The 27,625-nt window shown below is 41.5% G+C and overlaps 1 protein-coding gene across 1 annotated transcript in view; it reads left to right on the top strand.

Annotated features, from left to right (window-relative positions):
* Window positions 1-27,625, top strand: part of LOC126481897 (nephrin-like) — a gene marked incomplete at its 3' end in the record, with an annotated part of 714,415 nt that overhangs the window by 642,425 nt on the left and 44,365 nt on the right. Inside the window, exon 8 of the mRNA XM_050105855.1 lies at window positions 14,148-14,278. Within this exon, the coding sequence (XP_049961812.1) occupies window positions 14,148-14,278 (131 nt within the window). The remainder of the gene's footprint in view (window positions 1-14,147; window positions 14,279-27,625) is intronic.

A 27,625-nucleotide genomic window follows, 5' to 3' on the forward strand; every position in this document is an offset into this window, starting at 1 on the left:
TAGAATATGTTCAAGAAGTCTGTAGCAAACCGATTTTAAGGATATTACTTTCATCCTTTACAATACAGATCACGAGGGCGATTCAAATGAAAACCTCAACAGAACAGTAAAATTCCTACATGTCGTAGTAATGATTTCGCAGTTGGCAGGAGCTACCCTTGCGTTACGACAAATGACTAACAGTTGTAATCTCTTGTTGCATCACAAGAAAGGAAACTGTGTCAGTGCGGCCGCTCCATTATCGACTTGCACAGCATTTGAGATGCGATCTGTAATATGTTTTATTAGTTGTAAAGCTGCTGAACCTTTGAATATGCATCATAGGATGACAACACAGTATGGCGTTTCGTGCTTGTTCTTGCAGCGCTTGTGCAAGTAGTGTAGAAAGTTTAAGAGAGGTGTAACTTCGGTGGAAAATGCTCTGCGTCCAGACAAGGCACGCCGCTTACTGGCGGAGAAAATGTTGCCGTTGTGGAAAAGCTTATTAAGTAAAACCAGACGTATAACTTTAAACTACTTTGGACATTAGTGTTGGTTTAGTGCACTATGTTGTCCATGATATGTTGTGAATCAGTGAAGTGTCAGCGAGATGGTTGCCACGTCAGTTAACTGCAGAATCGATAGATCATTGCGTCGAAGTCTGTGAGGAACCTTTACTAATTTTCCTGGTTGAAGGTAATGGACTTTTGCATAGAGGTGTTGCAAGAGATGAAACCTGGCTGCACTGTCATTAACCTGAAATGAAAAAAAAGGTCGAGAAAGAAATGACGCTGTAGTTCTGTGACAAAACCAAAACGCAGCTCGCTGAAACGTCGGCAGAAAAATTCATTCTCACTCCCTATGGAGTAATTTTGGATCATTCCTTTGAAACGGGAATAACGGAGACCATTAATTCATACTGAAACATTTTATAACGAACGAACAAACACCCTCTGGATTATAGCTTTTATCGCAGACATCCGGTATCAATAGGTGCTGTAGAGCACCTTCAGATACGGCGACGTGGTGTGCTGTTTGTCAATAGTGCTGTAAAACGATTGTAGCACCAATATCGATTGTAAGTAGTTTATACTGTGTAATTATGTGTATGTGACTACGAAGTGTTTGTTCTTTACTAATGAAGGTCATTGAATCGTCAGAAAAGAAAATTTAAGTTTGTAGTATATGTATTATGAAAACCAAAATAATGTTTAAAAAAATGAAACTTTGTAAAATAAGTATGTTCAGTAAGGGAAATTGTACTTTGAATGCTGGTTCATGCCTACGGAACTTGTGTTGTGTAGTATAAAAAGTGCAGGGAACCCCCTCCGCTACGGAGGTGGCTTGGCGCGCGTAAAAGGTGGATTTGGCGGTCGACCTGGGCAGCTAAAGGGTGAGCACGCTACGCAGTCAGTGGCTAGCCATTCTACGGTTAACATCGATGGTGCCAAGTGAGGCATTTGAAAGCCAATTTATGTTGAAATTGCCTCGGATGTGGTTTCGGCTGTCGTATGGTGCTCTTGTTATTATGGAATGGCTCTAAAACGAGGATAATACGTCGCCAAGAAGAATTTATAAAGAGCAATCTACAGCAAGTGTGTGAGACCAGATATCCGCCATGTGCTTGCCACCACTATTGCGCCACTTCTCCGCCTGCTTCAAAAATTGTTTTCAGGACATTTGCAGATGCAATATATAAGAAACTATCAGCCTCGATTGCAGTAATGAAACCAACCTTTACCTAGGTTTCAGCCCAAATAATTGAGACTTCTTTAGAAGATATACATGAATCTATAATTTGTCTAAGAGGGCATGGTCTAGAAATAAAACTAAAACAGCCTGAATAGACGCAATCACATTTTAAAAATGCTGTACGTAAGTACTAAGTCAACACCAAGACTTAAGTTAAGCTCTAGCGTGCGCCTCTTCTCCAAGGACGCCGTGCGGTGGGCCTCGGGAGCTCACGTGAAACTAAGCAGGACTAGATAACGCACTGAAAATCAACATTCATTGTGCATGTCTAACTGAGACCATGACTGTCAAAGATAAAAGACCGACGCAGTTATATCTTGAAACAAATAACTTATAGAAAGGTTGAAAATCTAAAACATAAGGATTCTGCACCAGGTTGTGACTAAAATGTAACAAACTATGCACAGGTTTGTGTAAGTTCGAACACACTACCCCGACTTACGCTATTAGAATATATCGGCCCCTTCACAACGAATGCTGCATAACGCACCAATAGTTATTAACGAAAGATGACGTAGGACATAAAACAGCGAAACCGTAGTATGCCATAATGCAATAATCTCGGTTCGAACTTACACAAACCTGTGCATAGTTTGTTACATTTTAGTCACAACCTGGTGCAGAAGCCTTATGTTTTAGATTTTCAACCTTTTTATAAGTTATTTGCTTTAAGATATAACTGCGTCGGTCCTTTATCTTTGATAGTCATGGATTCAGTTAGACATGTGCAATGTTCCCCTGAATGTTGATTTTCAGCGCGTTATCTAGTCCTGCTTAGTTTCACGTGAGCTCCCGAGGCCCACCGCACGGCGTCCATGGAGAAGAGGCGCACGCCAGAGCTTAACTTAAGTCTTGGTGTTGACCTAGTACCTTTGTACCTCATTTTCAAAATTTAATTACCCCTATTCAGGCTGTTTTAGTTTTATTTCTAGACCATGCCCTCTTAGACAAATTATAGATTAACATAGACAAATGTAATGTATTGCGAATACATAGAAAGAAGCATCCTTTATTGTATGATTATATGATAGCGGAACAAACACTGGTAGCAGTTACTTCTGTAAAATATCTGGGAGTATGCGTGTGGAACGATTTGAAGTGGAATGATCATATAAAATTAATTGTTGGTAAGGCGGGTACCAGGTTGAGATTCATTGGGAGAGCCCTTAGAAAATGTAGTCCATCAACAAAGGAGGTGGCTTACAAAACACTCGTTCGACCTATACTTGAGTATTGCTCGTCAGTGTGGGATCCGTACCAGATCGGGTTGACGGAGGAGATAGAGAAGATCCAAAGAAGAGCGGCGCGTTTCGTCACAGGGTTATTTGGTAACCGTGATAGCGTTACGGAGATGTTTAACAAACTCAAGTGGTAGACTCTGCAAGAGAGGCGCTCTGCATCGCGGTGTAGCTTGCTCGCCAGGTTTCGAGAGGGTGCGTTTCTGGATGAGGTATCGAATATATTGCTTCCCCCTACTTATACCTTCCGAGGAGATCAGGAATGTAAAATTAGAGAGATTAGAGCGCGCACGGAGGCTTTCAGCCAGTCGTTCTTCCCGCGAACCATACGTGACTGGAATAGGAAAGGGAGGTAATGACAGTGGCACGTAAAGTGCCCTCCGCCACACACCGTTGGGTGGCTTGCGGAGTATAAATGTAGATGTAGATGTATATCTTCTTTAGAAGTCTCAATTATTTGGGCTGATACCCAGGTAAAGGTTGGTTTCATCACCGCAATCGAGGCTGACAGTTTCTTATATATTGCATCTGCAGATGTTCTGAAAACAATTTTTGAATTTCTTAGGCTCCAGGTTCAATAATTTCTATTGAAACAACAGCATCTCCAGGTGCCATTGATTTTTTCCCTACACTAAATGGCTTTATTCAACTTACCTGACGATATTTTCGGAGTCGTATTATTTTCACTATTACGTCAGTGATCTACGTTTCAGAATTATCTGCTGAAAGAGATGCAAAAATAAAGGATTTTTGGACACCACTTACAGTTTACCCTGTGCTATCTTAACTGATGAAATGTCATGACTACTTAACGTAAGTTACTGATTTTTCTTCTTCTTCTTCTCCTTCTTCTTACTTACTTACTTATTTTCTTACTTACTGTCTTCATTATTTCTGCTAGAAAATTTTTATATTGTGTTTTCACATCTTCCCGTTTCATTTGGAGCTTCATACAAAATTCTGAATGGTTAAGGGTACAGATACGTAGTATCAGGGTTGGAACTTTAATAGTGGAAAATATTTACTTACAACTTACACCTAACAGATAAGTATTCCAAGATTTATTATCCTTCAAAGTAGTCACTGGTATTGCATACAACCCGTTGTCAGTGATGTGGGAGTCGTAGGATACCCTTAGCCGCGTCAGTTGCGTCGACAGTTCGTGTTGAAATCGGGGACTTGTCGTGGGTGCGACAGCCCTTCCCATCGCCAATGAACAAATCAGTCAAAACACGCCATAAGCTCCCGAGAATTTTCCTGCAAAATGCCGGGAGAGTATTGAAGAAATTGCCGCCTCTTTGTCAAAGGTAGTCATATGCTGTTCCCCAAAAATGAGTAGCTTTTAATAAGAAGGGGGTGACAATTTTTGCAGAAACTGCCCATCATTATGCGTATATGGCGCCAGTTTGACTGATTTGTTCGGCCGGTGGGACTGGGAAGTGCTGTACCACCCACCATGTTCTCCGAACTTGTGTCCTTGTGACTTCAACTTGTTTCCTGAATTGAAGGAAGAAATTCATGGTATTCGCTTATGAACTCTTACAGATATTGTTAGGGCAATTCACGGCTCCATTCGAACTGCCAACACAAAATTTGGTCAAATTGCTCTGAGCACTATGGGACTTAACATCTGTGGTCATCAGTCCCCTAGAACCTAGAACTACTTAAACCTAACTATCCCAAGGACATCACACACATCCATGCCCGAGGCAGGATTCGAACCTGCGACCGTAGCGGTCACGCGGTTCCAGACTGAAGCGGCTAGAGCCGCACGGCCACAACGGCCGGCTAACTGCCAACACAACTGGCGCTGTTAATTGTATCCCACGTTCTCCATATCGCTGACAACGGTGCTGGTGGCTAGTTTGAAGGATAATAAAGTTTTGAAACATGTATCATATATTTGTCTTGTGTAAACCGTAAATAAATAGTAGGCACTATTGAAGTTTCAACCCTTGTAACTTTTCTTTTTTACAGATAATAACACCACAGAATTGAGAAATATTCTGTATACCTTTTCTTCGGTTTGTGACAGCTGATGACTCTGTCTGAGTTTTAGTATTACATGACATTGGTCTCTATGGTCGAAATTCACCACTTATGATGTGAAAATGAATTATAAACTTTTAACAAAAGCGAATGATCCCGGAGGAATCTTAAATTCAATCTTTAACAGATAACAAAGTTCTTAAAGTCAGCAGCGGGGTATTTCATTACCGTACATCTCGGTGTAAAACACTTCTGAAATCACGTCGATCTACACAACAAAAGATGTGATTCATATCTTATTTTGTTCACCGAACACACTTTACTATCACAAGCTCTGGATAAAATAAACACGCATCTGTGCTATCATCTGACGAGTTATTGTATTGTGAAAATATGGGAAATTTATTATTATGGGCCGATGGGAAAAAATCCATAGATTCACTGGCACTTAGTTATTTTACTTTATTCCATTAAATGCTACCTAACCATCCGTAAATCTGCGATCTAGTACTTGCCAAGCGTGAAGCACAAATGCGTCACTGTCATCTAAACAGAACATTGACTTCCGCTAGGTCTCTGTAACACGCTCTGTCTGTAGCGTCAATAAAGAGCAATATTAGGGAGTCACATGGCGGAACACCACTCTCCCCCTCGCACATGTCGCACCAACACTGTACTTGTTCTTAACGTAGGCTTTAGTAAAGGTAACAGAGGCCCTAACTGTTCTCGCCTTTCTCTTTCCCATTTCTTATAAAGGAAACTTCCTTAGGGGCTGAGTGGGGTAAGCAGGTACCGGAAGTCTTCGCCTGCAGTATAGATGTGAATCTTAACGGTGGTAATACAGATGCAAACACACATTCGTTCTTCAAAGTATATATTTTGTACAACAGAATCTGAAGGGACCGGGACGTTCTTAACCATCATTCCGTTTCCTATATTAGTTATTTTTCCGCAATTGTATTCTTTATTGCACAAAAGAGATTTACATTGTGTTACGTGAGAAGGGAATCTGCAATAGGTATCTTTTCTTTTCGCGTCGCGTCATCGGCTAATGACATCTAAGCACTTCTGGAAGGCAGATGATATTTTCAGACTTCAGGGCATATTTTTCTAAGGAAAGAAATTGTGTTTTAAGATGTAATTATACACTCCTGGAAATTAAAATAAGAACACTGTGAATTCATTGTCCCAGGAAGGGGAAACTTTATTGACACATTCCTGGGGTCAGATACATCACAAGATCACACTGACAGAACCACAGGCACATAGACACAGGCAACAGAGCATGCACAATGTCGGCACTAGTACAGTGTATATCCACCTTTTGCAGCAATGCAGGCTGCTATTCTCCCATGGAGACGATCGTAGAGATGCTGGATGTAGTCCTGTGGAACGGCTTGCCATGCCATTTCCACCTGGCGCCTCAGTTGGACCAGCGTTCGTGCTGGACGTGCAGACCGCGTGAGACGACGCTTCATCCAGTCCCAAACATGCTCAATGGGGGACAGATCCGGAGATCTTGCTGGCCAGGGTGGTTGACTTTACACCTTCTAGAGCACGTTGGGTGGCACGGGATACATGCGGACGTGCATTGTCCTGTTGGAACAGCAAGTTCCCTTGCCGGTCTAGGAATGGTAGAACGATGGGTTCGATGACGGTTTGGATGTACCGTGCACTATTCAGTGTCCCCTCGACGATCACCAGTGGTGTACGGCCAGTGTAGGAGATCGCTCCCCACACCATGATGCCGGGTGTTGGCCCTGTGTGCCTCGGTCGTATGCAGTCCTGATTGTGGCGCTCACCTGCACGGCGCCAAACACGCATACGACCATCATTGGCACCAAGGCAGAAGCGACTCTCATCGCTGAAGACGACACGTCTCCATTCGTCCCTCCATTCACGCCTGTCGCGACACCACTGGAGGCGGGCTGCACGATGTTGGGGCGTGAGCGGAAGACGGCCTAACGGTGTGCGGGACCGTAGCCCAGCTTCATGGAGACGGTTGCGAATGGTCCTCGCCGATACCCCAGGAGCAACAGCGTCCCTATTTTGCTGGGAAGTGGCGGTGCGGTCCCCTACGGCACTGCATAGGATCCTACGGTCTTGGCGTGCATCCGTGCGTCGCTGCGGTCCGGTCCCAGGTCGACGGGCACGTGCACCTTCCGCCGAGCACTGGCGACAACATCGATGTACTGTGGAGACCTCACGCCCCACGTGTTGAGCAATTCGGCGGTACGTCCACCCGGCCTCCCGCATGCCCACTATACGCCCTCGCTCAAAGTCCGTCAACTGCACATACGGTTCACGTCCACGCTGTCGCGGTATGCTACCAGTGTTAAAGACTGCGATGGAGCTCCGTATGCCACGGCAAACTGGCTGACACTGACGGCGGCGGTGCACAAATGCTGCGCAGCTAGCGCCATTCGACGGCCAACACCGCGGTTCCTGGTGTGTCCGCTGTGCTGTGCGTGTGATCATTGCTTGTACAGCCCTCTCGCAGTGTCCGGAGCAAGTATGGTGGGTCTGACACACCGGTGGCAATGTGTTCTTTTTTCCATTTCCAGGAGTGTACATTATTTCCCTTATTATTTTATAAAATATTCTTTTTATTGTGTGAAATCTGTAAACGATCAGTATGGAGCAATGTTTAAATACAAATTAATTTAATAACCAGTAAATTCACTCGTTCCACGTCATTACGATACATTGCACAAGTGAGGCAAGGGATGCGCAATCAATCATTACTAAACAGGTGAAATCATTGTGAAATTTAAAATTATATTTGTAAATGTACTAAATTAGACGCGCGGGGGCTCATCTGTCAACTGACGGGATTATTTTGAAAATACTTTGCTGTTGTGTATTTCATTATATAGCGTGAACTGAGGTGAGTTCTCTCAGCTGAGTTCTCTAGGGGAAGATATCTGAACAAATAATAATTTGTTTCTATGTAGGCCTGGCAATCTATCAGTCGCCGGCAAGGTAGCTCAGCGTGTTCGGTCAGATGGTTGGCTACCTTCTGTAATGAGAAAATAAAAAATAAAAATAAAAAGTGAGAGAAGATTTCAATGATAAACTTGAAGGAGTGTCATGTGAGGTCTGCCCATACAAAATGTCGTTAACAATGGCGGAGGAAAAGAAGAGAAAGGGGGAGGGGGGCAAGAAATAATTGCGACAAAGCACTTGCATGTAAACCAAGAAGGTGCGGGATCAAATCCCGATCGGACCGGTGATTTTTAAGTCTTTGTTTAAACTTAGCCTTCATCTCTCAACGCTGTGAGGAGTCACCAGATGCGACACGTGATTCGGATTCCATGTGAAACAGTATGTCACCTTACCTCTGTTGGATAACTGGGGTAGGTTAGGGACACGCAAGTCGCCGAAATAGCGTTCAAAAGAAAAACCTGCACCATACCTGTGAACTGCGAATATTTATTATTATTAATATAATTATTATTATTATCATTGTCATTGTCATTTTTAGTTTTCTATACTGCCAAGACAATAATACGATATAACAAATAAATTTCTATAATACCAAGTTTTAGTGAGAAGTATTTGTGTTTTCAGCGTCTATCTAGATTAAATCGTAATTATAGTTTTGTTTTATTCTGTTCATAGACTTAAAGATAATTGCTGGAACAAATAAAATCAGTAATATTGCGCATCAGGTATGTGATTTTGTCAACGGGGTAATCTAGGTTACTGAATGACTATTCAGAAATCCAGTACGACTTGCAGGTTGCCTATCTAACTGCTTCAGTGGGCAATAAAATTTTGATTTCAAATTAACATGTAATTATTGACCAAAATTAATAATTTAAAACGCTCTTTTAAGCTACTCATTAAAAGGTATAACCTAATGAGAAGTTTAACAGCGAGGAAAGTATCACAATCAGAAACTGTGGGTTCTTCTTGAGGCAGTATAACTGACGACACGCAAATACCCGTACATTTTTCATCCAGTATTTGATGCACTTAGTGACATCCAACAAACTTTACACATAATATAAAAAACTTAAAGAAACTTTTTCTAGCTGACATCTACACAAAATAAAGAAAAGAAATGAGTGAATTAGTTACTACACTTTCGCTGTCATAGCGTCACATATCAGGTAGAGACATGACGTTTTAATGTATAATTTCGTTACTACCAACTCTGTTCGCAACAGTTTGCAGACAAATTAAATAACTGTACGAAACGCAGTTAAAAATGGCTCAAATGGCTCTGTGCACTATGTGACTTAACTGCTGAGGTCATCGGTCCCCTAGAACTTAAAACCACTTGAACCTAACTAACCTAAGGACATCACACACATCCATGCCCGAGGCAGGATTCGAACCTGCGACCGTAGCGATCGCGCGGTTCCAGACTGTAGTGCCTAGAACCGCTCTGCCACTCCGGCCCGAAAACGTAGTTCAGGAGCTATGACGTCATAAACATCTAGACGCACGAAAAACTAGCTTCTGTTTAAAAAGGAACGCAGTGAAACTTCAGCATCAGGCATGACTATTTAATTCATTACTTCGTTACTGCCACCTTTACTATCGAAACCCTTTTAGACATTAGCTACATACATCAATGAACGTACCTGTAGAATTACATCATTGTACGACTCGTAATTCAGAAGATACGACGTCATAAACAATGAGACACGTGAAAAACTTCGTTTTGCCTACAATGGACTACACTCATGCAGTATATCATAATTAGTGCACTTACTGGCTTCCAACTAACTTCAAGCATAATTTCAAACCTTAAAATCCTTTCTTCAATTACACGCTTACATTTTAACTCATTTATAAAGCATCAAGGCATTTGAAGCTGTTATACACGAGCACATGGGAGTTCGATTCTTTAAATGCTCGGCGATTAACTGCTTGTATATGAAAGAAAGTAAATTTAGTTATACGTTTCCAACCTATAAAAAGTCTTGCATTAGAAACCTATCGCTTTGCGTTCGACATCTAATACACCTAGCGGCTTTTCGTCATCGTCGCTAGTCAGACTGAATACTCTTCTTCACCGTCTGCCATTTGATACAGACCAAGGGCAGAATAATTTACAATAAGAATAATTTATCACCACGCCATCCAGACTATCTGACAAAAATGAGCACTCTGCATGAAATGCTCTCACTTTTCAAACAGCGTCACTTCCAAAAAAATTCTCGGATGTTGATTGCTGTCACTGTCACAATCGTTGTTAGCTAAAACATTGCTGACTGCCTGTAATTTTCGGTGATCTTGTTGGTGTTCCCTTTTCCTACTGCATATTCACATCATCATGTGCTTATGAATCATTCTTTTCATCACGTTACCTCTTCTACCCACTTTAAAGTTGTGGAAATTTAAAAATCTTTTTACTTTTCTGGATTTTTAAACAAGTATGTCCTATTACACAGATGAATGTATCTATGGAATTTGTCGAAATGGCTATTCCTTTCGCGAATATACTGTTGGTATGTGTTTATAGAAAAAGTAAAGATTTCACTCCTAAAATATATAACATCTTGTCATCTACCTACTGTGTCTATACTTACGTCGACAACGCAACGGGAACCTTCAATTACGAGTGGTAGCAAGTGCTTATAGCTACTATTTTATTCTTGTTGTATCGTTTTTGAGATAGTTACTTGGCATATTTTACAGAATATGTAAACGTTCTTTGACATCGCTTCTTTATCTACTTACAACAAGATGGCACGATGGAACAATTTTCTGCACTATGGAGTGCTGTTGTGATTGTGTTGCAAGAAATTCCTCTAGTTTCGTTCTTGCTCTCGGTATGCTGCATTCAAAGTTAAATCAACTTACGTTGAGAACAGCGAATTCTTCTACTTGGATGATACTGTGGCGCAAGAATTCACTGAGAGAGTTGTCGGCAAATAACTGGGACGCCACTAATTGTTACGCTATACGATGTTGCAGTCCGTATGTTATTTCGAATTACGATGCAAAGTTCCTTCGGACATGCATGCATGTTCGAAGGACGTTCCATTATACAGCTAATGGTTGTCCACATTCCGAACGGCGAATACATTTCATGTATTTCATAACGACTGCAGTCGCCGCATTGCCTGTTCCTTGGGACATACATGCGTGTCTGACGGAACTTTGCATCTTAATACGGAATAACACAGGCACAGCAATATCATATTTATCCCCCGACATATAGCAAGCGGCTTTCAAGTAAAATGTCTCCCCTGTACTGCAATACTGTTACCGTACGGGTTGCATAAGAGTGTGCATGAGGCGTGGATGACGGTATAAAATACAATTTCTCGCAATATCAACTCGCCAAAAATCAAATTTTTAACTGTTCACAAGTTCTATATGAGCTCGCAGTCCCCACGTGCTACTGCACGAAATGATTTACCCAAACATTACACAACACAAAACCCTTCAATGGGCCCTCGTAAATGTGGTCGGTCGTACACGTTTGGCTACATTTCGTCTATGGGCCGCCAACTCTCATTCATCACAGCGCACCCAATATCCCACGAAAGTATTTATTATATATGCTGGGAGGATTTGTTATGAAAAAGTCTGGGACACACGTATTTTTTTTTTAAATTTTACAAACCCGAGTTTTATTTCCAACAAGCACACAGAAAAATCGCAAGTCGCACGGCCCACAAGAATTCCAGAGCCTGGCCGAGAAAGACCTTGGAGGCGGTTGAATTAACCAATATAAACTGCGTGAATTATCTTAGAAAACTGGTAAAGTTCTACAGACTATCAAACTATAAATGCCGCAATGGCTAGAGGCTGAAACCTTATAAGTGAGGTTTGCATTACCCGCAGCTCGAAAAGTAACAAGTTCATCAGACGCTGAATAATAATATATCCCCGAAAGCAGAAACTCTGAATAAATCACACATGCGAACTGGCGGATATTTCACGGCTCATCAGACAGAACTTTCTCCTAACACAACCCGACCGCTTCCAACGGCGTCCGAAGCTAAACTCCCCTCCAAAGAGCTGCTGTTCACCCAGGAAAGCTCGGTCAAACATCACTGAAGTCATTTAAACTACTGGAAATGAAAATAGCTGAAATTGTTAATTTTAATATTTTATACACATATGACATATCTAATCACACGAAAATTTTCCGAGAAATATTTTGCTGTTATCAGTTTTCTTTTATCTACCATAGTTTATTTATACCAATAATTTCTATTGTTTTCCTCCGTTTTCGGATTTTTAAGTGTAAATATTAATAATTGATTTAAATTAATAATTAAATAATAATAAATAATGAAGAAATAAATAAAATAAATTAATAATTAATAATAATAATAAATTCAATAATTTCGTATATATCTAACTTTTACTGTACTGCCACTACTTTCAATATTTCTCCATTTATTTCGTAAGAAAAGCTGTTTTTTAATTTCGCGAAATCCACTTTTCTGTCTCATTTAGATGTGTGGATAATCTCAGTAAATCTACTACTACAGTCGATACAGCCCTCCAGGCTGTATTCGTACACACCTCATTTGCTTTAATCGGATAATGCGTTGCCGAGATATTCACTTTCACAGTTCCGGAATTATTTATAAAATTCAACTTACAATAACTTATAAACTAATACGGATATGAAAGGCGCGTCTCCACACGCTTAATCGTCCCTCTTTTCATTTCCAATGTACCTATGGCTCTTCAGTGACACATATGCCTCACTATTTATTGATTTTAAAATAATCCTTAATTTTGCACTGAACGCGAGAAGCGGCTATGAGAAATAAGCTGCCATTGTGCTGCCCAACGGACGGGTTTCCCGGTAACACGATCACCTTATCGGCCGTTGGAAGTCCAGAGGCAACACCATCTGCGGAGCATCGTGTGAAACTGGCCCTCCACGTGCTCTTGTAAAGCTGATTTCAGCTGTCAACACGAATATGGCCCGACCTGCCGCCGCCTTTGTGTCCGCGGTCGCGTGTTCGTGATCGAATAAAGTGTCTCCTCCTTTTACAATAGGCTATCGTGATACAATATACATCAAAGATGTACAAGCACAGGTTGTTAGACACATGATTAGCCGGCACGGTAGCTCAACGCATTCGGTCAGAGAGCTGGTTACTCTCTGTGATAAAAAAACTGAGTGAAACGATCAACAAAGCACTTCAAATGATGTCATATGACGCCCGCTTCCATCAAACAACGAAAAATAACAAGCAAAATGAAAAGAAACAAGTATGTTAGGGCTACGGCTCGCAATAAGCGGGAAATCCAGGCACGAGATCCGATTCGTCATTCCATTATACTGTTGATGGTAGTCCACATTTGCAACTGCGAATACATTTAATGTAATATACACTTCCCCGATTATAATATTACCAGTAATGCCGAAGATACAATCCTCTGAAGCAAAAGTTGAAATTGATATTGCTATTTTGATATTGATATAACATTGGAAGAGATATCGGCCATATATATTGATTGTTTTTGTAAACAATATCGATGCATTGACATATCGATAATTTATCAAGAGCCCTAGTTCAGACCGACTATTGAAATTCGAGAAATGGCTGTAACTCCCCGAATAATTTAACTAATTACCAACGTTAGCCTAAGGAATGCTAATAATTTCTTTTTGTCTCCATAATAAATACAAAATTCAACTTGGAATATTTGGAATACTATCCACAGAATCAATTTAGAAACGAACATGGAACCTTCGTAATAACTTGCAAGCAAGATAATAACAAAGTAAACCCGCATACCCGTGTTAGCTGTAGAATGACACATTGGCACAGTAAAACTTCAGTTGTACATATCCATATGCAAGTTAATTATTACTGTGCCAATGTATCATCCTACAGCTCGCTCGACGTTGTGATGTTGATCATAGTGAAGGCACTAATATTTATGTACGTTTCTAGAAACAGTTATTTGGAAGGCTTTTCATTACTTAGAGCAAGCTTTTTCGTCTGTAATATTAAGCGTCATCAGCTGTACGTTTTCAAATAATCGGTATTGGTGAAGATATGTAATATCTGCTTATGTTACAATAAATAATAAATCTACCAGGTTTTTTTTTGTATTTTCTTTAAGGAACAGTACATCCTACTACTTTATTCTTTTCGAATATTTCTCAAAAGTACATGCTTGTCATGTGCTGGATGTTCGAAGAGTTGATGGTCTGTCGGTTCAATTAATTTTCGTGTTTTCCTCTGTCCACAGATGTTCCAGTTGTGTCTCTTGAGATAGGAAGCAAACTAGACCCCAGCAACATTCGGGAGGGGCAAGACGTGTACTTCGAGTGCAACATCAAGTCCAATCCTTGGGTGTACAAAGTCAGCTGGAGGCATAATGTGAGTATTCACGGAATAATTGCTAATACTACATCCGAAAATGTAATGAGCTTTATAAAATGGAATCAATAACTTGGATGAACACTTGAAGAGATACCATTAGTCAATCACGTCAAGAAAACCTGAGATTAATCTGACCTATTCTTAAACCCCTTCTTGAATAAGTCACAAATGACTTTCCTGGGGATGAAAAGAGAACTGTGTCGGTTTATGCTTCATGGACAACCTTTTACATGTGCATCTATACTCAAAACGCCACTTTATGATGTTTGGTATATGGTCCTTGGCATCCCACCGACATTCCTCCGTACCTCAATCGGTAGATACGTTACCTTTACGAGACCACTTTGTTGTCCGTCTGTCTGTCTGTCAATCTGTTGGTCTGTTCGACTGTTAAAATGGGTAGACGTGTGAAACAGAAACATACTACATATGTCCCTTGTCCCTTGAAGCTTCTATCAAGGAAAATTCCCCATCGCACCCACTCTCAGATGTTGTGGGAAGATAGCCCATGGGATATCCCATCAAAAACTGAACACAAACTAAGCATGAAAACAGGAAGAATGTATATTGAACGGTGAAAAAAAGAAGCAAAACAGAAATCCTGAAAGTCCAAGCTAAAGATGAGCAATACTGAGCGAATTCCAAGAACAACGTGCGGCGGGGCTGGGTCGGTGCGTACCTCGTACTGCTCTTATTAAATGTCCATCTACCTCAGTACGGCCTCCGTTCGATGACCCTTCACTCTGCTGTCGTAGGTACTTACTAGACAGCGAAAAAGCAGCGATGAAGAAAAATACCACCTAAGACCTACCCTGCTCAGGCCGCGTAACTAGTAGTGAAAATCAGGTCCTACAAGCCCATATTTATCAAGATTTCGGGCGGTAATATGGTGTATTTTTGACTTAAATAAGCGTCCGAAAATTCCAAGACCAGGCTTTATTATTGCTTAGGCAACAATTAGAAATGGATATCAAGTCCACTTTTAGTGAATACATCAGCTATGTCACTAAGTTCACAGTCAAACAACAAATTTCATACGCAAAACCAGCCAGAAATAGATTTCCAGTGCGACCCGACGGAATACGCAAACTAGCAATTACTGATCCACTACTATAAGCGTGTTTCACATTCGGTCTTACAAGTGGTCTTCTATAATAGAAGTGCTCGCCAAATGTTTCATAATGAAAACAGAATATTCCACGCTGTATTTTCACTAAAGGCCGAAATTTCACACGCTCGTAACTTTCCAACAAATGTACCCAGAAACATCAAACTTTTTCACAAATGTTCGTAAGTCCAAATTCCCTTAGTTACGACAAGATCCAAACGCGAGGAAATATTCCTTCATCTTACACACAATTTTTACCGTGACATCTATCATGAACTTACACGTCCGACGGGTAGCGAGCGACTCGTTAGATGCTACCCCACCCTCTACCTATCTGCTTTCAGTACGCGGAAGACAATTCTGATTGGCTGATCAATCTGACTGACCATTCAGAATTATCCATCTAGATCCTTCTTGCTGCAAAACTTGCCTAAGACAATCACTCTTCAGAAAGTTATTTACGTCATTCAAAAATGCAAATGTTAATATAATGTTTAATGAAAAAAATCGAAATGAAAAATAATCTTTAAATTAATTTAGAAACCGATTACACTTCTAACTGATATTCTGGCTGCTCTTTTATAAAAGCACGCACTCCTCGACATACGTCATCACCAACGTGGGTACAATTCATATTTCCCACAGCCCAGTTTCGACCAGTTTTACAGAAAATAATATTGAATTTTGACGTATGGCCCACATACACTCTCATCCATTCCTATTTATTCACACAACAACATAATAAACAAATATTAATTTCTTATGAATTTTATACAACGAAATTCAAAGTAATTAAAGATTTTGAAAAGAAAAAATCCCATTAAATTATTTTGTATCCTGAAAATTCTGGTATTGATTTCAAATGATAACAAAATACCAACTGTTATTATTCATAACAAAGTTTCGTAAACTGAGTGTGGGTTTTATGACTTCAGTAATTTTTTCAATCTCCGAAACTATATCAGATAAAAAACTGAGCCTACCAGTTTCGAATCCACAATAGTCGTCTTCAGGCCCAGTAGCTTGATGAGATCTTTTACTGAATAACAAAAAGTAGTATACTAAGTTTGAAACCAATTGGATAATATGTACTGTAGTTTAGATTCGTAGGGTATATAAATATACCTTCGTAGTATATGACACAGTAGCCCGTTCTCAATCTGGCTCGTAGACACAGTTGTGCAGCCTACTTTCAGCCACCTGCTCCAGGTCTGCGTATCTTACTGCAACAAATGTTATCCCGCAATAATTACCCACGTTACAAACGGAGTAGTACTTTTGTGGTAACGTTGTTGGTCTGAAAAGTGGAAGATCTGCGTTCAGATCTGCTTCCTGCCCATATATCTTTTTCTCACAATACTATGAACTGTCCGTGCGGTTATGTCTGTTCGTTGTGTTCACACTTGTGTGTGTGTTGTCTGTGTCGTTGTGTGACGTACGTTTGCAACAACGAGGTGTGAGGAAGGGACTTCCAGACGTACGTACCTCCTGTATGTTCTACACAAGTACCACATGGTATGACACTCTCGTCCCGGTTTTTGGAAGTTTTGACTCTTGAATTTTTTCGTTCTAAAATTTTCACACCTGTTTATTTGTTGTTTTTCATTTCAGTGAGAGCTCTAGGCAGAATCTCACCTCCTCTCACTATTTATAACATTTACTTGCAATGGCAATATATTCTTACTCATATTCCATAACCCCCCCCCCCCCTCAAGAACCATGGACATTGCCGTTGGTGGGGAGGCTTGCGTGCCTCAGCGATACAGATAGCCGTACCGTAGGTGCAACCACAACGGAGGGGTATCTGTTGAGAGGCCAGACAAACGCGTGGTTCCTGAAGAGGGCAGCAGCGTTTTCAGTAGTTGCAGGGGCAACAGTCTGGATGATTGACTGATCTGGCCTTGTAACACTAACCAAAACGGCCTTGCTGTGCTGTTACTGCGAACGGTTGAAAGCAAGGGGAAACTACAGCCGTAATTTTTCCCGAGGGCATGCAGCTTTACTGTATGGTTAATGATGATGGCGTCCTCTTGGGTATAATAATCCGGAGGTAAAATAGTCCCCCATTCGGATCTCCGGGCGGGGACTATTCAAGAGGACGTCGTTATCAGGAGAAAGAAAACTGGCGTTCTACGGATCGGAGCCTGGAATGTCAGATCCCTTAATCGGGTAGGTAGGTTAGAAAATGTAAAAAGGGAAATGGATAGGTTAAAGTTAGGTATAGTGGGAATTAGTGAAGTTCGGTGGCAGGAGGAACAAGATTTTTGGTCAGGTTAATACAAGGTTATAAATACAAAGTCAAATAGGGGTAATGCAGGAGTAGGTTTAATAATGAATAAAAAAATAGAAATGTGGGTAAGCTACTACAAACAGCATAGTGAACGCATTATTGTGGCCAAGATAGACACGAAGACCACGCATACTACAGTAGTACAAGTTTCTATGCCAACTAGCTCTGCTGATGACGAAGAAATTGAAGAAATGTTTGATGAAATAAAAGAAATTATTCAGATAGTGAAGGGAGACGAAAATTTAATAGTCATGGGTGACTGGAATTCGGTAGTAGGAAAAAGGAGAGAAGGAAACGTAGTTGGTGAATATGGATTGGGAACTAAGGTATGAAAGAGGAAGCCGCCTGGTAGAATTTTGCACAGAGCACAACTTAATCATAGCTAACACTTGGTTCAAGAATCATAAAAGAAGGTTGTATACATGGAAGAAGCCTGGAGATACTGACAGATTTCAGATAGATTATATAATAGTAAGACAGAGATTTAGGAACCAGGATTTAACTTGTAAGACATTTTCAGGGGCAGATGTGGACTCTGACCACAATCTATTGGTTATGAACTGTAGATTAAAACTGAAGAAACTGCAGAAACGTGGGAATTTAAGGAGATGGGACGTGGATAAACTGACTAAACCAGAGGTTGTACAGAGTTTCAGGCAGAGCGTAAGGGAACAAATGGCAGGAATGGGGGAAAAATACAGCAGAAGAAGAATGGGTAGGTTTGAGGGATGAAATAGTAAAGGCAGCAGAGTATCAAGTACGTAAAAAGACGATGGCTACTAGAAATCCTTGGGTGGCAGAAGATATATTGAATTAAATTGATGAAAGGAGAAAATATAAAAATGCAGTAAATGAAGCAGGCAAAAAGGAATACAAACGTCTCAAAAATGATATCGACAGGAAGTGCAAAATGGCTAAGCAGGGATGGCTAGAGGACAAATGTAAGGATTTAGAGGCTTGTCTCACTAGGGGTAATATAGATACTGCCTACAGGAAAATTAAGGAGACCTTTGGAGAGAAGAGAACCACTTGTATGAATATCAAGAACTCAGATGGCAACCCAGTTCTAAGCAAAGAAGGGAAAGCAGAAAGATGGAAGGAGTATATATAGAGCGTATATACAAGGGCGATGTACTTGAGGACAATATTATAGAAATGGAAGAGGATGTAGATGAAGATGAAATGGGAGATATGATACTGCGTGAAGAGTTTGACAGATCACTGAAAGACCTGAGTCGAAACAAGGCCCCGAGAGTAGACAACATTCCATTAGAACTACTGACGGCCTTGGGAGAGCCAGTCCTGACAAAACTCTACCATCTGGTGAGCAAGATGTATGAGACAGGCGAAATACCCTCAGACTTCAGGAAGAATATAATAATTCCAATCCCAAAGAAAGCAGGTGTTGACAGATGTGAAAATTACCGAACTATCAGTTTAATAAGTCACGGCTGCAAAATACTAACGCGAATTCTTTACAGAAGAATGGGAAAACTAGTAGAAGCCGACCTTGGGGAAAATCAGTTTGGATTCCGTAGAAGTATTGGAACACGTGAGGCAATACTGACCCTACGACTTATCTTAGAAGCTAGATTAATGAAAGGCAAACCTACGTTTCTACCATTTGTAGATTTAGAAAAAGCTTTTGACAATATTGACTGAAATACTCTCCTTCAAATTCTGAAGGTGGCAGGGGTAATATACAGGGAGCGAAAGGCTATTTACAATTTGTATAGAAACCAAATGGCAGTTATAAGAGTTGAGGGGCATGAAAGAGAGGCAGTGGTGGGAAAGGGAGTGAGACAGGGTTGTAGCCTCTCCCCGATGTTGTTCAATCTGTATATTGAGCAAGCAGTGAAGGAAACAAAAGATAAATTCGGAGTACGTATTAAAATCAATGGAGAAGAAATAAAAACTTTGAGGTTCGCCGATGACATTGTAAATCTGTCAGAGACAGCAGACGACTAGGAAGAGCAGTTGAACGGAATGGATAGTGTCTTGAAGGGATGATATAAGATGAACATCAACAAAAGCGAAACGAGGATAATGGAATGTAGTCGAATTAATTAGGGTGATGCTGATGGAATCAGATTAGGAAATGAGACGCTTACAGTAGTAAAGGATTTTTGCTATTTGGGGAGCAAAATAACTGATGATGGTTGAAGTAGAGAGGATATAAAATGTAGACTGGCAATGGTAAGGAAAGTGTTTCTGAAGATGAGAAATTTGTTAACATTTAGTATAGATTTAAGTGTCAGGTAGTCGTTTCTGAAAGTATTTGTATGGAGTGTACCCATTTATGGAAGTGAAACATGGGCGATAAATAGTTTAGACAAGAAGAGAATAGAAAATTTCGAAATGTGGTGCTACAGAATAACGCTGAAGTTTAGATGGGTAGATCACATAACTAATGAGTAGGTGTTGAATAGGATTGGCGAGAAGATAAGTTTGTGGCACAACTTGACTAGAAGAAGGGATCGGTTGGTAGAACATGTTCTGTCGCATCAACGGATCACTAATTTAGTATTGGAGGGCAGCGTGGAGGGTAAAAATCGTAGAGGGAGACCAAGAGATGAATACACCAAGCAGATTCAGAAGGATGTAGGTTGCAGTAGGTACTGGGAGATGAAGAAGCTTGCACAGGATAGAGTAGCATGGAGAGCCGCATCAAACCAAGGTCAGGACTGAAGACCACAACAACAACAACAACATTCCATAACCAATGTATAGTACGACAATTGTTAAGACCATATAAAGCGAACAGACGAATAAAACTACTGGAAGGAAAGTTATTAATTTCTTGAAATGAAAAAAAAAATATGGTGGCGTTGGAGGGGGGGGGGGGGGGGAGCGTGTACACGAGACAGATCTGAACAGAGATCTCCCACTTCGCAGTCCAACACCGTGGTCACGCAACCACGACGCCGTGGTTCTCGCATCTCGCTCGATGTTGGACACCTTCAGCGTGAACCGTTCACTATTTCTATTTTTCTTCAGTTTTTACAGTTCAGTACACCTCCTTCCTGTTTCAATGGCTTTTTTTCTCTTCAGCTTCTGACGGTCTATCCACAGGTCCAACTCACCACAAAATCCGAGATGAGTGCAATGGGGAGTTTCCCTTGTAAGTCAATGCGATCATGTCACGTTTTGATGCGATCAAACTCATTCATCAGAACCTGTAGAGTACCTCCTGTTGATCTAGAATCATGACATTTGGCAGTAAGCAAGGTTTCGAAGTACAAGCCCAGGAAAAAAAAAATCAGAAAACTGTTGATCTGTAATTAAAACATAGGAGAAAAATGTTTCTTGGTCATTTGTTATCCGACCCTCTGTCTTTCCGTTAATGTATTAAGACCCCTTTTCCTCAGGAACGAGTAAACTTATAAGTTGAAATTTATGTCGCATACTGAAGCCTGTGTGTCCTGGAGGTGTAATAAATATAAGCCTCTGAATCGACGCAGACACAAAATACCACCATTACTGTCACAAATTTTCATACTGCAGAACTGACTCATCAAAATCTGTAGTGTGTTTCCTGTCGACCAAGAATCGTGTAATTTGGCAGGAAGCAAGATAAGACAGTGAAAACAAAGGAAAAATACAATAATGGTTGAACTGTAATTATATCACATAAAATAATTTTTTTAAATTTTTTCTCCGATTGTGTGTCGTTCTGTTAGGACTCCTTTTTCTTAGGAATGGATTGATGTACATCTTACCTGCACTAACGTTGATAACAGGCAAAAATCATTGTGATTCTCTATTCTTGGAATGGTTGAACTATCGACACACATAATTAAATTCGTGCGCCATCCTCAGTGCTCGAGTCCTAGTCGCTCTTCTCCGAATTTTTTCTGTTCCAGTTCAAAAGGGTGCATGGGAAGAACGATTGTTGTGGCCCTCCAAGAGCTTCAATAATTGTTTTTCTACGGTCTTCTCGCAAGAAATTCGTAAGAGGAACAGTCTATTCGTTGACTCTTACACGAACGTACGCTAAAAAATTTTAACGGTGAACCACATCGTGACTCGCATCGCCTCTTCTAAAGTCCGTCACTTGATTAGGATGTACATCTCTGGGCGTCTCTCGCCGAAACTGTGACGAAACGTACTGCTTTTCTTTGAATCTTCTCTATTTCGACTGTCAGTCCCGTCTAGCAAGGATCACAGACTGACGAATAATACTGAGGCATGGTCGAACGACGGTTTTCTGAGCTACCCCCTTCATGACAGATCTCAATTTGTAAGGATTCAGCCGGTCGGGCTGGCCGAGTGCTTCTAGGCGCTACAGTCTGGAACCGCGTGACCGCTACGGTCGCAGGTTCGAATCCTGCCTCGGGCATGGATGTGTGTGATGTCCTTAGGTTAGTTAGGTTTAAGTAGTTCTAAGTTCTAGGCGACTGATGACCTCAGAAGTTAAGTCCCATAGTGCTCAGAGCCATTGTTTGTAAGGATTCATCCAACGAATCTGTCTGTATCTACCGTTTTTGCGGTTAGTTTTATGTGGCCGCTACTTTAACTCGCTTGGTACGCGAAGCGCACTTATTTAATGGATCTGACTACTTCCAGCCACTGTTCGGCAATCATGTAACCATACAATAATGGCGTTTTCCTCCAGTTTTGTGTATCTTTGTGAAAATGGAAAAGTATGACCTGTTACTTTCCATCTTATTCTTTTCTTTCGAGCTCGAACATATGAGTAATAATGTGTAATGAGCTACAAAATGCCCTGTGCACCCAGCATCGGAATCAATTCCAACATGCAACAACTTCCTCTACAAACATGTCCTTTAGCTAAACTAGAAAGCATGTTGTAAGAGACAGTCGACATCATCAGATAACATTGTCACAATGTACTGTAAAAATATCAACAGCTGTTACCTTTATAGCTAGTTGCTGAGTTTACCAGTTTCGAATCCATAATAGAGTCGTCTTCACGCCCAGTAGCATGAACGACGATAAGCCTCCAGCATTACATGTATATAACACGAAACTAATATTTGCGCCTGGTTTCCGTAGAAGACTTCACGAACAGTGTATCTCTTCACACATATAACAACAGCAGCACGTGGGGCAAGGTCCCATACTAGCAGTGTTCTGTAGTGGCACAGTGGTTTTACACGTGGCGTCATTGTGTGGACACAACGGCACGACACGAAAATCTTTTTTTCTCAATTGTTATATTCCATCTGACAGTATTATAGTGCCATTATTCGACAGGACAAGGATCATATACACATGGCACATGTCTTTCCGAACTGTCTGCGTGATGCTGAGGGACTACCGTGGACAACAGTACCCCAAGCCTATTCCCGAAAAAACGATGTGACACCAGCACTGACGTCATCTCCGTCCCGGTGGCAATATCCAAGATATAATGTATGAGTTAAGAACACTTGTGGGCCAGCTTGCCTCAGAAGAGGCTACAACAGATATAAGACACTTCCAGCCGAATCAGTCAGGCAGCTTGAATGTCGTCAGTGCATACGTAACGAAATGCAGTAACTTTCTTTAGAAATGTTTCGGTAGTTGCGTGCATTCGACTGTCAGTGAATTATAGTTGTATAATAGGCTATATCAGTGCACCAAGCACTGAGTTAATAACGGAGGGTTTTAAAATGAAAAAAAAAAGATATCCTTTTGAGTACCAGGGCAACTGGTGCATAATATTAGAGCTTGTCGTACAATAAACGAGTCGTGATCTGAAGCGGAAATAAGAACGTGCTGTGGCACCGCCCGACACTGAATTAGGGTTGGTGGGGGTCCTTTGTCGTAGGGCTGGGACAGATGGCAGCGTGATGCCCCATAATTCAGCAGTTTAGGCGTGAAGCATGCGGGCCCCTACACAATGCGACACTCCACTCGCGCTTATGGAGCACGTGCCGCGAGATTAGTTTCCTATGGGCGAGCAGCAGGCGGCAGTGCATATTGCGGTCAATCGCTGTGTACTGGTGGGTCGCTGCTCGTATCAGTCATTTGAGGGCTATTAAGGAACAATTTTAGTTGGCTTCCCGCAGGTAGACACGTCTTTCTACGGCGGGTGTAAATCAACAAGCTGACTGGTCTATGCACGACGATCGTGTGCACACAACAATGCACAGAAGGCGAGGAATGTTGGATCAGCAGCGATTTTCAGCAGTATATTGTTTCATAAAAATTTAAAAACAATAATTACGAAATTTATGAGTCACAGATTCCTGTGATTAAATTACCACAGTTACGTCTTTCAACAGAAAATGATAAAATACCGCACGTGCATATTGTTACCTTATAACGCAATTTCTTTTGAGCCTTTGAAATTTCGCACCCACAAAGCATTGTTCTCTTTTAATAAGGGAAAAATGAAGTATTAGAATGATGTATAAAATTACTGTGAAAGACAATCAGTTTACTTCTCCCCAAGGAAGGATGTCGTGACACTGAATGCTTTAGCAGAATAAACAAACGATCGATACGAAAGAAGGAAGATACCTTGCCAGTACACAACTATCGTTGTCAATAATGAAATGATTTGGCCCAGTCTCACTGTTCGGTAATGACGTTGACTGGAGACAATTATATCGCAATACGATAATGTGATAAAATGATGTTGGGAAGAATTCCGCTAACGGCTGCTAAAATTGGTGTTTACTGCAACAACTTGCTTCGCGGCCTAAAGCTGGTCATCAGGTGGAACCCATATGGTAAAGAGCAACGTATAGTGTCATCACTTTGTAGATAATAAAATTAATGAACGAATATCTAAAATATACTGACAACGTTAGATGTTCATAGGCCTACTCATCGCGCCTAGTCAAAATTTGCTGTCCAATGAATATTGTGAATCCTATGACGAACGATAGGTAATGAAGCTGTGCTCAGTTCATTTAAGACAAATTGCCGATAGGTGAAACACACAGTTACAGAGCCATGTTTTAAAGTCTGCCTGCGTCCATAAAGAAAAATCTTTCATAGGGAACAGGCACTGGATATACTTTTAAAAAAGGGCCACATTGACGATAAAAATTGCTACTGCCAACACAATTAGTCGCGGCATTACGCAGATTACTCTGTGGACTTCACCACATGGCAACGTCTTACCGATGTGACGGCAGGCAAAGAAGTTCTTTTATTCTAATTGGTTATTCAACGTTCACTGTGTATTTTCTTTTTGTGTCTAAAAATATCTACTTCCTCTATTTTAAAACGTAGCTTTTTTCTTTTTTATGAAGCATTTTTAAAATTTATGAAGGTGTTGTGATGATATGCCCCTCTGCTCATCGCTGTTAATGCAGATTGGGGATTATCTAAGTTATTGTTCCTGAAATCCTATTCGGAATAACCTACTGGTTTCCCTTATACATTTCTTAGGGAAATCATTGCATGTAATATACTATACACCCGCTTCGTTACATTTATTTACCACTGCTTCATCCCTGTGTCTGAGGTTTCTACGTAGATCCGAAAAAGTAAAGTACGCTGGAATAATGAACTTACGTCTCATACATCTGGCTATTTTTTCGGATACTGCACCCAGATATGGCATTACAAAAAATAAAGCGTTTCATTCTCTGCTCGGCTGGTCTACGCTTTATAAAATCTGCCTCTGATCCATTAATGGAAAGAGGATATTTCTTTATTTTAATATACTTCTATCAACTACATTAACAAATCCTGGATCATAACCATTTCGATACGCTGCATGCTATATAACCCTATATTTAGCCATTTGAGCTTCGCTACTAGGGGACACATCATACATACGGATTAACTTGGCTCGGAATGCCACGGGTTTATATTTCGTTGGGTGATATGAGTGCCTGTGTATAACGAGATCTGTCGTTTTTGCTTTCTGTACATATCGAAGCCAGTAATTCCACTTTTATAGATACGTGCAGGTCCAAAAACGGTAAAGTGTCATTCTCACCGCACTTCTCAGTACACTGTATACATCCCATTCAGTAATTTGCATAGTGCCGCGACGAATTATGTTAGCAGTGACAATTTTTAACACTAATCCGGCCTTTTTTAATAAATATTTGTATCGTTCTCTCACTACAAAATATATCCCCTTTTTGTTTTTTGGTGCGGGTAAATTTTATAACATGGCTCTGTAACTGCAAGTTTCACCTATCAGCAATTTGTCCTAAATGGTACAAATGGCTCTGAGCACTACTGGACTTAACATCTGAGGTCATCATTCCCCTAGAACTTAGAAATACTTAAACCTAACTAACCTAAGGACATCAAACACATCCACACCCGAGGCAGGATTCGAACCTGCGCGGTTCCACACTGAAGAAACTAGAACCGCTCGGCCACTGCGGCCGGCAATTTGTCCTAAAGGAACGAAGAACTTCTTCGTTACTTTTCGTTCGACATAGAACTGACATAGATTAATTCTTAATTTCTTTGCGTGTTTTTGGTACTTGCATTGTTTAATTCATAAATTTCGAGCGTATTGTAGTATTTGAGAGTTGTAGTATCGCGTTTTAGTACCTGAATAGTGTACATTCGCGTAGTCGTTTGTCTACTGTTTTGTTTTGAACGGCCAGTGTCGGTTGGTCACAGTCAGTGTGCTCCCTGCCGCCGTTGGATAAGCAGCTGAGCAGCAAGTCGTATACTCCTAGCTCACTCATTTGTTACATAGTTTAATTCTTAATTTCTTTGCGTGTTTTTGGTACTTGCATTGTTTAATTCATAAATTTCGGGCGTATTATAGTATTTGAGAGTGTAGCATCGTGTTTTAGGACCTGAATAGTGTAATTTCGCTTAGTCTCCTTCCGCCGCCGAGCAGTGTCAGCAGTGCGCAAGTAGCAGCATTACTGCATTTACTAGGCAATCTTGTATTTTAATAACCGTTTAAATTTTGTCGATTTGTTTACGCTCTCTGTAGATTAGTTCAGACGTTCTTAGCAAAACAGTTTTTAGCATGGATAGGGACTGCAACTGCTGTGTTCGGATGCAGGCTGAGTTGGCATCCCTTCGCTCCCAGCTTCAGGCAGTGTTGGCTTCGGTCACACAGCTTGAGGCTGTTGCCAATGGGCATCACTGTGGGGGTCAGGATGGGGGTTTGTCGGGGACGGCCAGCTCGTCCCACGCATCCCCTGATCGGACTACGACTGTGGTGGCCCGGGATACTGCCCGCATTGAGGCTGATCCCTCACCTGTGGTAGAGTGGGAGGTCGTTTCAAGGTGTGGCAGGGGGCGAAAGACATTCCGGAGGGCTGAACGGAAAGCCTCTCCAGTTTGTCTGACGAACCGGTTTCAGGCTCTGTCTCAGGCTGATACTGATCTTCGGCCTGACATGGCTGCTTGTCTTGTTCCAGAGGTTGCCCCTCAGTCTGCAAGATCCGGGCAGTCGCAGAGGGTGGGCTTACTGGTAGTTGGGAGCTCCAACGTCAGGCGCGTAATGGGGCCCCTTAGGGAAATGGCAGCAAGAGAGGGGAAGAAAACCAATGTGCACCCCGTGTGCATACCGGGGGGAGTTATTCCAGATGTGGAAAGGGTCCTTCCGGATGCCATGAAGGGTACAGGGTGCACCCATCTGCAGGTGGTCGCTCATGTCGGCACCAATGATGTGTGTCGCTATGGATCGGAGGAAATCCTCTCTGGCTTCCGGCGGCTATCTGATTTGGTGAAGACTGCCAGTCTCGCTAGCGGGATGAAAGCAGAGCTCACCATCTGCAGCATCGTCGACAGGACTGACTGCGGACCTTTGGTACAGAGCCGAGTGGATGGTCTGAATCAGAGGCTGAGACGGATCTGCGACCGTGTGGGCTGGAGATTCCTCGACTTGCGCCATAGGGTGGTGGGGTTTCGGGTTCCGCTGGATAGGTCAGGAGTCCACTACACGCAACAAGCGGCTACACGGGTAGCGTGTGGCGTGGGCTGGGCGGTTTTTTAGGTTAGATGGCCTTGGGCAAGTACAGAAAGGGCAACAGCCTCAACGGGTGCGGGGCAAAGTCAG

The sequence above is a fragment of the Schistocerca serialis genome, chromosome 5 (assembly GCF_023864345.2).
Source record: "Schistocerca serialis cubense isolate TAMUIC-IGC-003099 chromosome 5, iqSchSeri2.2, whole genome shotgun sequence".
Classification (NCBI taxonomy): domain Eukaryota; kingdom Metazoa; phylum Arthropoda; class Insecta; order Orthoptera; family Acrididae; genus Schistocerca; species Schistocerca serialis.